Source organism: Diadema setosum, chromosome 7, assembly GCF_964275005.1.
Source record: "Diadema setosum chromosome 7, eeDiaSeto1, whole genome shotgun sequence".
NCBI lineage: Eukaryota > Metazoa > Echinodermata > Echinoidea > Diadematoida > Diadematidae > Diadema > Diadema setosum.
The window spans coordinates 1,508,656-1,521,120 of NC_092691.1; the positions used below are offsets into that span (position 1 = coordinate 1,508,656).

The window sequence follows — 12,465 nt, forward strand, 5'->3', positions numbered from 1 at the left end:
TTGGACATCACTTGCCGAAAATAAACACACAAATATGTTTATGAGCTATTTCAACCTGCACTTTTTGCTTCAGTTTCCACTGGAAGGTAACACTCACAGTGAAAACTTTCCTTCAGTAAAAATATGCATGTCCCACTCCCACATGTTTTATCGAATGAGAAAATTTCTTGAACGATTCCTGTATCCTATTAATTCATCTAACATTATCAGAAGGTGGAAAAAAGCATCAAACACAGAACAAGCTGTCACTTGACCAGCCAAACACAACACATAATGACGTCTATCAGAAATATCTGCCCCATCTTACAGTCTTAAAACATTTTGCTTGTGATTAGAAGTACTACAGGGATAGAGAGATGTACATTATCTAGTGATAACTGCAACTTCAGTATGAGGAGAGATTGAGAAGAAAGAACTCTTTTAAGACAAAAAAAAATGAATTCTAGAGCAGCTGCGAGGAGTGGTGGGGTCATGATTTGGCATCGCGTTCTTCGATCTGATGGAGCATGCTCAGGATGGCAAGTCGGAGGCCTTCTGCCAGCTGTTTGCCGGTGTACGGCTGCCTCAGCGGAGGGACATGGATGAACACAGAGCTCTCTGAAGAATGATACAGGGAAAGGTAGTAGACATAGCCACAGAGGTACCTAGGAGCAGAGAAGGATGAATTCATCACATGAGCATTGAAAGAATGTTCAAAAATTCAGGCATCATTGCAAGACATACAAAACTTTCCATCTACCATAATACTTATCTTGCTTTCTCACTAAAAACTCATCTTTCATTGAGAACTATTATTAAATTACTCCTTTGTACATTAGAGACTCTTTAAAGGCATTATTGGTATAATGCTTGTGCTTATTTTTGTTCATATAAATTTCATCGTTAACGTGGACCTGATATCGAATAAAATTCGAATAAAGAATATAATAAAACAAAAAAATATTAGTAATCTGAAGAACTGCATGCTGTTGTCATTAATATTGCACCATTGCAGATATAATGATCATCTTTTCACTCAAACACAACACCTGTGACACTATTTCACTGCATTTATGACGAACAGCTCTTCTAATTAGTGGACTACTGATAAACATGCACTATACACCATATGTATCTAGTGAGTCTAGCTTCGTGAATCAAGACTTCCCTACAATTTTGCGAGTGGTTAATTCGCGATCTTGGAGTACATTAATGAACAGAGAAATGTAAAAGTGCTTGTCACATTCATGTCAGGATCAGAGTTGATATTTTGTGTCTTCTATAATTTGCAAACAGCACCCCATTCGCTCAATTCGCAAAAATAATTTCAAACCTCACAAAATACATTTTGTTTTGCATAAATTTTTCAATATTTCACATTTCTCTGGTTACCTGACTGAAATTGTGTTATCATAATGGCATTCATTCACATATTTCTTATCCATAAGTGTACATTTTGGAGCAAAAATCGACAGTTCTGCAGGCATATGAGAACTATGTTTTCACCTGAATATTTTCCTTACCTTCCAGCATTGTAGGAGACTACTGCTTTGACTGGGCAGTTCTCTGACCTATTGACCTCGTCACATACTACAGCCATGTTGACGTGGCTCAGTATACAGTCCGGTCCATCCACGATGCAGTGAAAATTCTGTCAAATATGTGAAGAACCAACAAGAGGAGACAGGTACAGTTAATTCCTGGGCTCTATTTCAAAACTCATGTGAGCTAAAAAGATGTTATGAGAGCAACTCTTCAAGCGATGGCAAGTGTCATAGTAAATGACATGAATCCTGTTTGCTGATTTTCTGTTGCTACGGGGAGTTGCTGGCATTCCAGTTCAAGAATTGCTATGATAACATCTTTTTTAAATTAGACCATGATCTCATAAAATGTAAATTGTGAGAATAATTGAAGAAAAATATGTACTCTACGGATCATATCTCATGAAAATGTGACTCAGGATGTTCCCATGGAAACTGCATCCTTCCCTACAATTATGGCTTCCAATTCTTCTAACATCACTGTGATACATAAACATACATGTGTACCTGACTGAATCTCAGATAGTGCTGAACACACATCTTAAAATGATCAACAGCTGCTTTACAAGTGGACTGCTTTAACTTCCCTGGAAACAGAAAATCTAGATTCATTACCTTAGTCTCTGGGATCTTGCTTGCCACATCTGGCTTGTTGTAGCCTTTGTTGTGCCCTTGTTGCTCCAATGTCAGCTCTGATGCAACACTAGACACACCAGTATGAACCATCAACTGTAAAAATATGACATCAAAACAGACACAATGTCATGTATATAATCTTTATAGCCCAAACACAATTTTAAGAATCTTTTTAAATCTTAACCCGTTGAGGACGGACTGATTTTGCTACAACGCGCAATTCCCATAGACACCTGCCCGAGTATACTCAGGGCTCGTCCTGAACAGGATAAAAGACGGAGAGCATCAATTTTAAAGGTGTACTTAATTGAGGGAATGGACATACAATCTATAGGCTTTACAGGTATCTAAACAAAAAACTAACAACTTACAAGAGAGATACAGGCAAAATTGAAGATACATGTATGTATTCAAAGTCTTGTATAAATTCATGTATTTTCACATATTAAGTGACCAAAACTCCTATCTACAGTGATGATACTAGTAGCTACCCATCCCTGCACTCACCCAGACTTTTTTTTTCCCATTCAGTCTGCAGCAGATGTTGTAATTTGTGTTTCATTTCCATGTGAAGCTAAATACTCAAGTTTACACAATCAATAACCGCAGATCACTGTAAATAGTAATGTACATAATTGTAGTATCAAAGAGTGTACATGAAACAGCCACAAATTGGTAATCACACATCTAGACTTAAGCAAAAATGACATTGCATTTTACATATATTGTATAAATGAGTATTTGGTTTCCTCTATTTAAAAAAAAAAAAAAAAAAGTGATGGGTTCTCAGTGGCCAGTGGGCAACCGTAACAAAATTTGGAAGGGTTTGGTAGCAAAATCAGGGAGAGTAAATTCAAACTTTTGAAATGATTTCTTACTTGTTGCATAACAAGGAATACTTGGGAAGTTGTGATTAAATATACCCCACATTTTCTTACTGCTTTCTTAAATAGCTGGTTTGGACAGGAATGGAGATAACTCCTTTTGCAAACAAATTCTTCTCTTGTAAACGTGAATGAAAAACAAGACTCCCCCCCCCCCCCTTTCTCTCTCCCTCTCTCTCTCTCTCTCTCTCTTTCTCAAAAGTATTTACATGTAGTTGATGACTCTCTCCCCAACACTCTCACACGAAAAGATGGCTTTTAAAGGTGACTCCAAGGCTAAAGACTTTTTTGTGTGGAATATCTGATTTTGATAAACAAGCACAAGTCATTGAAATATAACTCTGTATCATTTACATATGAATTGTACAATGGGTAGCTATGATTTTTGTGAAATGAAAACAAGGAAATATCTGATAATATTTACAGAATTTATCATTACACAGGTCATCACTTGGCAAAAGATACAGGCTGGTGTACATTATATTGTCCAATTGTGGAGTGGGTAAGAATTTTTTAGCTGTACATGTACTGTACACTGTATGTTCATGAGTGGCATACTGTATCTGTCATACAGGAAAAAAAAGACCTTCCTCAGCAGTACCCTTTAAAGCTAAGAAATACTCATAAATGATGCCAACAAATGGCCATTATCTCTCCTAATAAATTATGTAACTCCCTGCATTTAGCTGCACAGTTTTCAACAAAGATATCAACTTACGTATGCTGGTACCATAATGTTTGTGGAAAAGACTTTACATACTGTAGGCACGTATAATCTGTCACAAAGGTATAATACAGGATTACAAAAGATCTTAAATTTTATGATGTAAGTACACCATCCTGTACACTGTCACCTTTAGACCTCATCGGTTCAAGTAAAATTTGACAGGGCAAGCAGTATTTCATTGGATGACCTTTGGATGACCTTTTTGAATGCTACACACAATAAAGAGGTAACTATTTTAAAGTGTGGTATTATTGCTGGTTTCAGTCCATCCTACCAGTATGACTTGTTACTGATAGTATTGTGATCGTAAAGTCTAGGATCTACACAAGCAGTCGGACACAACAGCCACCACATTCACACAATCCCAGTACATATGTTAAATATAAGAACACTGTAGTATGCACTCTGCAGAAAACAAAACACACAAACAACCAAACAAACACATACACTTTGTATTACATACATACACATACACAGATTAATAGGCCTACATCGTATCCACACTGCTGAAGGCCAAACACATGCAAACAAATAGGCCTACACACACACACTTTTGTTAAAGGCATCATCAAATGGCTTTGCCCACTACAATATATGTGAGATAAACAGAATGATTTAACAAGGGACCATAATTGTATGTGTCCACAATTTGTGACTTTACAGCAATGACAACTTTTCACACCAGGGCTGATAGACACAGATCCATTTCTAGGTTGGAGGATTTATTTATTTATTTATTTATTCTATTTATTTTTTTTTTTTTAATCACTGGTCCATAGACTCAGTGTCTTCATGGCGTCCTCAAAACAGGACACACACAGCTACCTTCGAACATTTGGAGATGCACACACTGATACACATCTATAACAACATACATGTACATTGTATTACTATATCATATATTGCTTTCATCACACACAAACAATTTTTACTTTCAAGCAATCTCTATCTGACATACATTGTACAGAATAAATCACTGTTTTGAGGAATAACCAAAGGTCAAATTTTTCTAGAACCCTGTCAGTTAATAAAGTCTGGTAGTGCTATTTGTTTAATTACATTTTGCTTTGTACAGTGCAGAAATCCTTTTTTTTTCATCCTATACAAAAAGTAAAACAGTTAGCTCTGGCTTCAAAGTGCAGCTTACAGCATGGGCACTCCTGAATACCAAACTCAAGAGTCATGCATTGACATAATCTCAATCGTAAACCTAAGTGATAAAACTATGAAGGCATAAACATAAGAGCACCATTTCTCTGGCATGGTGAGGATACAGCTTGAGCTCGTATCTTTGCAGAGAATTTTATGTTTGAATTTTGCATCATATAATGACTGTATTCCATCCATAGCAACTACAAGTGTGCTGTCTGAACCCATAAAATAGGCACTGCGTAAGCTTCCTATAAAATAGCATGCCAAGTTATCATGGAGACAGCATCCTAAAATGTAAATATCTATACCTCTAGGTACTTGTATCTCCCCCCCCCCCCTTTTCATGTCTCTGTCACATACTGTATTTCTGCAATGTTATGAAGCAAAGAAGGTGAAAAATTTGTGTAATGTATATGCACACGTTTTGTACACACGTGTAGATCACCAAATGCGAGATTTGCCATCTCATCAGGCACATTATACGTAAATCTCCCAACTGTCCATGTCCTACTGTAAATGACATGGAAAGAAAGTAGCACGACAACCTATTAGTAAGTAACAAGTGTTACCAATAAAGAACAGGCCCAAAAATGAATGCACAGAAAGCTCATCAAGGCTACAACTACTACACCTTGTGAGGATTTTCCTATAGACTTTAATGTCACTCTAATGAGAGGATTACCCAGCTCATGTGCAAATCTCTATTTAAAATCAACACTTCTTCCTCTGAATCTCTCAGTACTTTATACTACAGTTGTATGTACATAAATGTGTATCACTGTGAACTATAATAGGAGGCATCGAAGGACACACATTATATTAAACAGGGATTTACTTGTGTTGTCTCATCAGTCAGTCAAAAGAATCAATAGCATGGACATGATTCTAACAGAGTCACCACATCAAGTATAAACTCATGAAACCGCTGACATTACGTTGCTTGCACATCCTATCACATGACCTAACAAGATAATCAGGGCCACTAAAGATTGATGGCGGGCCATACCAAATCTTTAAAAAGGCTTTCTTTCAGTGGCCCGATTGGGCAGTTAAAACTCAGGACGAATCTTCCAATTTTCTTTCACTTTGGACCACTCCATTTCTTTTTCAGGCCACCATATTCTCAAATTCAAAGTTCCTGGTGGCTTAAAAAATGAATAAATTAATAATAATACCCAGTACTAATAATAATAATAATAATAATGTTGATGATAATGATGATAATAATAATAATAATGTTGATGATAATGATGATAATAATAAATATAATAACAATAATAATAATAATAAAAATAATAATAATGATCAGTTTCAAGCCTTGATAATTTGGAAGAAATGATTCAGGACTGTGAAGTCATACCAGAGAACCTTTACTTAAAATACACACAATGAAACAATCACAGATTTTCAGGAAATAATATTTACAGCGCAAAGCCCTCCTCTAAATTCTAAAGTACATGTACATGTACTAGGGTAGCTTGTATTTGCCCAGAATCACAAGTGTTATAAACGAATGAACATTTTGCATGGCAAACTAAGAAATGGTACATTTAGCATAGGGTCACATTGATTTTTGAGCACTTAGCACTCCACTTTGCCATTACCATTACCCAATGCTTAAATAGGTCATGCAATCTTGATGGTACAAAACCAGTGATGAGCAGACTTTATTGAAATGTTTGGTCTCCATGCATGTAGTCCCACGGCTGACAAACAGCTTGCTTTATGAAGCGTAATATATGCCCTACTTCTTTTGGCGCTGCTCACAGTCAATTCAGAGGGTTTTCCAAAAAAGTCACCAGACAGATTATGTTTGGAACAACAGCAGTTGGCCAAAACACCGACTGTAATACACCACCAGTGCCACAGAACATTCATACATACAATATAGGGAGTACAGCTAGTACATATATATAATGCAGAAAGCCACACACAATCAAACACACACACACACACACACACCTACTGTACAAGAGACTGAAAAACCTGGGCTGAAATATTACATTTACTGATACTTTTTGCATCGTATAAGTTAGTCACTGATATCATGAGTGCGCCATGAAAATTACATTTCCATATAAAAATTGTATTATTCTTCTTTTTCTTCTTCTTCTTCTTTTTTTTTTTTGGGGGGGGGGGAATGTAAACGAACAGATGCAATCACGACAAGGAGCATTACAAAGATGTAACCATGACGACAGTGTATGTCAACATCCCTTCTTCTACACTGCGACTTTAGAATGACATTCCAATTTTTATTTCTCTCTTAATATTTGTACAAAATTGATTGTTTTTACCCCGAATAAATGTGGAATCAGTGAATGCAGAAATAGTTAAAGAATGTTTTTCAAATACTGGATACCTATTCAAAAGTTATGCACTATCCAGACATAATAGTGGGCCAATCTTCCACAGAAAAAGTTGCTAACAGCTACTATTGTACAACTGATCTTTTTGTTTCACTATTACATACTTTAGCTAAGACTGTTTCAAAAGTCCCAATTTTTATCCAACATGACAGACTACAAAATGTGTCAGAATATAATACAGGATAATTTAACAATTGGTGTTATTACCTGTACTTTCATAAGTGTTCAGGAGAGAGAAAAAAAAAGTGAAAATTTCCACACCACAAATTATTCCAGGTTTAATATCACAGGGATGACAGTTTATTCTGAATACAACATGAAATCTCTCCACATTTTTACAACAGTGTTCTCATCCTCACAATTGTTCAGTCCACCAAAAAATTACAGATCGCTTCCACAGAATAAACCAAAATTTGTTGCAGTGCCCGGCAGAAGGGCCCTAAGGCTTGCAGACTCAAAAAAAAAAAATCACACACACACCAAAAAAAAAAAAAAAAAAATGATTGTATCATATGAAAGAGCTTTTAAAACTCAGTTGTCATGACACGACAAACAAAAATTTGATTTGGGAATTAAATTTCATGCTAGGGCCATTCTGCCGGTATTAAAGGTGGCTTAATTTACTGTAAAAAAGTCTGGCAATACTGTGACAGAGATGATAGTTAATAATTACCACTGGGTCATAATCCTTCCAGAGAGCAGGCACGGTGGTGTCTACTGCATCATAGATGACTGGTACCTCCTTGACGACGAGCTCGATGTCATCTTTCAGTCCAATCCTCTGAAGCTCCTGCACTGCTACCCAGCTGGCATTCACATTGTGCTCCCCAAAGGGTCCAAAGCCTTCATCCACAGAGAAAGAGAAAGAGGGGGGGGGGGGGACAGATTAGCAGAGAGGAGAGAGGTAGACAGACAGACAAACAGACAGAGAGGGACGGAAGGGATGTACAGACAGACAAACAGACAGAGAGGGACAGAAGGGATGTACCACAGACAGACAGACAGACAAAGAGAGGAGACAGACAAACAAAAGAAGAGGGAGAGAGATAGATGAACAGACAAATAGGGAGATAGACAGACAAACAAACAAACAAACAGAGACACAGACAGAGAGGGAGGGAGGAAGAAGGGAGACAGACAGACAGACAGACAGACAAACAGAAAAAGAGGGAGAAAGATGGATGGACAGGTAAATAAAAGGGAGATAGACAGACAAACAGACAGACAGACAGACAGGGACAGGAGGGAGACAGACACAGACAGGTGAATGGAGAGGGAGAGGGGAGACGGACAGAAAGGGAGATACATACAGACATACAATACCAACAAAGGAAGAGAAAGACAGACAGACAGGTAAAGAGGTCATGGTCGACAGAGAGACGTACAGAGGGAGAGGGAGGGGAGAGAAAAGGGAGATTTTGTCACTCAGTCTGATAATTGCAGATGGTAAAGATAGACATCAGTCACTGGTCTATTCATCTCCTTTCCAGCTGCTACAAGACTGGAAATGAAATTCACAGGACACCTGATGGCTAAGGGGAGGGTCATCATCAGAGGCATTCATTACATATTGCCTCCAAGCATTCGCACAGAGTGCTAATACTTGGTGCTCTCACATTGACAGTGAAATATTGTCGTATTTACATTGTATTTCGTAATTTGAATGCAATTACAATGTGTAAATCTCAAAATATACCATGAAATACATCATAAAACACTGGTGTTTACTGTAGTATTGTATTTTCAGACTTTGAAATATATGCATGTGAGATTTGAGTGTGAATCCTGTCACAAAATACCATCCTTTGTACAGCAGTGTATTCCTCACATGATCCGACACACTTCCCTTTCCTTTCCCTGTAGGAGATATGCCCAGTGCTTGCCAGAAATACCATGATTAATTCAAGGAGGATAACAGTACACAGTACCAAGTGAATTAACGTGCTATCCTTTTATACCCTAATATTTCGCCAATGAAAATGGTGTCAACAAATCACTGTGGTATTTGATACCATGATTGTAATTCAAAAGTGAATGCACAATAGATTAATGTTGGTTTCCAATAGCAACAGACTCTGTGTAAACTAAGCAGGTCTCTTGATATCTAGATCTATCCAAACAAGTATTGAAAACATGTCATTATATTCAAACACCAAATATTCTCCCTGTCAAACAGCAACTGAAAAATGCTTCAAATACTCGTAAAAAACAAAAACCAAAGAATAAACCTAGGAATTATCAGTTTCTGAAAAAAGAGAGACTAATCTCATATTCAAAGGCATCATACAACTACAAATACATTTGTACTCTGATTGTATACACATACAATGATATGAATTTTCTGCATTTAAAATTTTTCAATTTTTAACACAAATAATTGGCTACACTCAATATCCATAATTTAATTACAGAACACAATAGCACACATGTGGTCACAAATGACATCGAGTATAGATCAGATCTTATGATTGAAACTAATCTAATTAAACAATAAAGAAAAGGCAAGATCTCACTATTAAAAAAAAAACTCAACAAAATCCTTTCCAGATGGATTACAATTAATAAATATTATGAGACATAGGGCCTACATCATCATGTACAAGTACAGAATCATACATGCTACAAGCAATCAGCACAAAAATAAACAATGTCCTTACGAGTGTTTGTGCAGACTCTACAATGTACACAGTATATCACAAAGTGGCTGCAAGGACCTTGCTAATTACCATCCAAGGTTTCCTCACTCTGGTCTGCTTTGTATAAATGTGATAATGGGCCAGAAAACATGATACCAGTCTCTCTCCCCACTTGACATTTAACCAACCCTCTGCCTGAAGGGAACATACCATTTGTCTGATGGATCTAAAATGTACGTTTCACACACATATCACTATAAAACAGCTCTGTACCATGTATTGCTTCACAACATTTCTATACATCGTACACCTATCCATATCAATGATTTTAAACGATAATGTTATATATTACATCGGGCTAAAAACTGTACAAGAACCATGCTTTAAAACCTTCATCTTATGATTTTCAGTAGGCTGAAAGACTCCCTGAAATTGATTACTGTAAAACGAGGAATGTTCGCGTGCATTTTAATTTCATGAATTTCGCGAGAGGCAACATTCACGAAATCAAAATGCATGTGAAAGTTCTTGCCTACACAATATGCATCAGATGCCAGTGGCAAGTCGTGAAAATTTCATGCTGCGAGAAAGTCCGTCGGCTCCAATTCGCGAAATTTTCATGCCGCGAATATATCGTGTTTTACAGACATGTCAGTTTACATAGAAACCTGCAAATATGTGTACACATACAGTGTATCTACTGTACAAGTTTGTTCTAACTTCTATCAATAAATAAATAAATTCCTAGAGAACTTGGAATGCAAGGCAATACTCAGATTTTTTTTTAACTACACTTGTATCTAGCAACAAAGGCCTAAGAGAGGAGCTACAGTATGTATATTGTAAGTCCTGAAATTATAACAAATAATGATGGCAACAGTAGAACTAGAAGTTAATAATCAATGGCAACTCAATCCAATCATCTAGTGATGGTAACAATAATGAAAATAATGATATCAATAATATTAATAATAATAATAATAACAATAATAATAATAATAATAATAATGATAATCATCATAACAACTACAACAAAAAAAAAATGAACATACAAATGTGAAAGTTACATTTACTTTTTCAGCTTTCACTTTAACAATACCAGCACCTTACAGTCTATATTTGTCTTTGGGTCCTCCTAAAAGCTTCCTGTTTTTCTTCATTATTCTTCTTAGTAGACAAGTTGTCAGGTTATTCATCTTAAAATTCATGTAAACTGCACAGGGTCGATATAAAGCACCTTTCATGAAAATCTTGGGAAACTGCAGTTAAATCAATTAAAAAAAAAAATCCCCATTTAGTATAAAATACATAAATCAGAATAGTATGTGATTAAAGTACAGTATATTGTAGGGTTGTGGTGAAGTGTACCATTTATTTACTTTCATTTTCCCTAATCTCAGTGCCATTTGGATAATGCTCATCAATGCTTGCCTTATTAATCTCATATCCTGACTCTTGTTATTGTGTTTTTGCTCAAGGACTTTAAAAGTATATGCTCATGAAAAGGAATTTTGACTAGCATAACATTTGTGAACAATTTTCAACCAGACACAGACAACAATACCTTAGAGAAATGTTCATTCTGGCAGTCTGTACACGTACATGTGAGGTGGAGCAACCATTTGTTCAAAACAGTCACTTACTACCTTCTTTTACCTCTCAGTAGTAGCTGTTGTCTTTTTCTGATAGAGTACCATTATGTATATTCCATTAGTGTTTGGTAATGGATGAAGCCTTTGGATGAAGGGTCCCCCTGGGTATTGAAATTCCTACACTATTGTAGATGTAGATGTGTAGAATATTCTTTACGTGTTGTGCATATGCCAGCAGTAGCCATTTTGCATTTAATTTTCCTATGGTTGTATAATGTAGGACCCATAGTTCATGTTGGTGATGTAACAGCCCCATGAGCATCATTTTTGACAGACTTCAGCACTTAAAGAGGGCACTATTATCATTATCTAGCGTTACATTACTTTTGATAAAAAGTACTTCTTTCTTTCTTCAGCCGTAAATAGGAAATATCTAACTCATGTTTGTGTAGCTCAAAATGACCTTGTTTCTTTCTGAACCACTGAAGAGGAAAAGCGGATGCAACAAAGGCACCATATTGGAACCAAAGTGTTTGCAATTGACTGGAATTCGTCACCCTCTCTCGAACATCCATTGTGAGTGGGAGACAGGCTGACAATACACTATTCACCTCTCTAGTTCATAGTTATCAAAGCATTGCACTTGTATAATACAGTGTATTCCTGCATTGCACGTCAGATTTCTAACCTGGTTAAAAAGTGACTTGCTTATTTTCAGCATCACATCACCCATTCAAGTCTAGCCTTTGTGCTCGCTTTTTTTTTTGGCAAGAACTCTTTTCATAAACACTGCCAGACAATTTTAGCAGCATTAAGAAATGCCCACTCACAAGCGTAGTGCCTGTACTTTACTAATGCCAAAAATATTGACTACTTTTATGAAGCCTTCAAAAGGTATGCATTTCTCTGCTGTTAATTATTTATTTTCTGTTTGTGTTGGGGGGGG

The 12,465-nt window shown here is 36.5% G+C and overlaps 1 protein-coding gene across 1 annotated transcript in view; it reads right to left on the minus strand.

The window, feature by feature from the left end:
- Positions 1–411: 411 nt before the first annotated feature.
- The window catches only part of LOC140230973 (pyroglutamyl-peptidase 1-like), a 39,631-nt gene continuing 27,577 nt past the window's right edge, over positions 412–12,465 (minus strand). The window contains exons 2-5 of the mRNA XM_072311117.1: positions 7,965–8,134; positions 2,139–2,252; positions 1,503–1,630; positions 412–644 (exon numbers count right to left, since the gene is read on the minus strand). Coding sequence (XP_072167218.1) covers positions 470–644; positions 1,503–1,630; positions 2,139–2,252; positions 7,965–8,134 — 587 coding nt within the window. The 3' untranslated portion in view covers positions 412–469. The remainder of the gene's footprint in view (positions 645–1,502; positions 1,631–2,138; positions 2,253–7,964; positions 8,135–12,465) is intronic.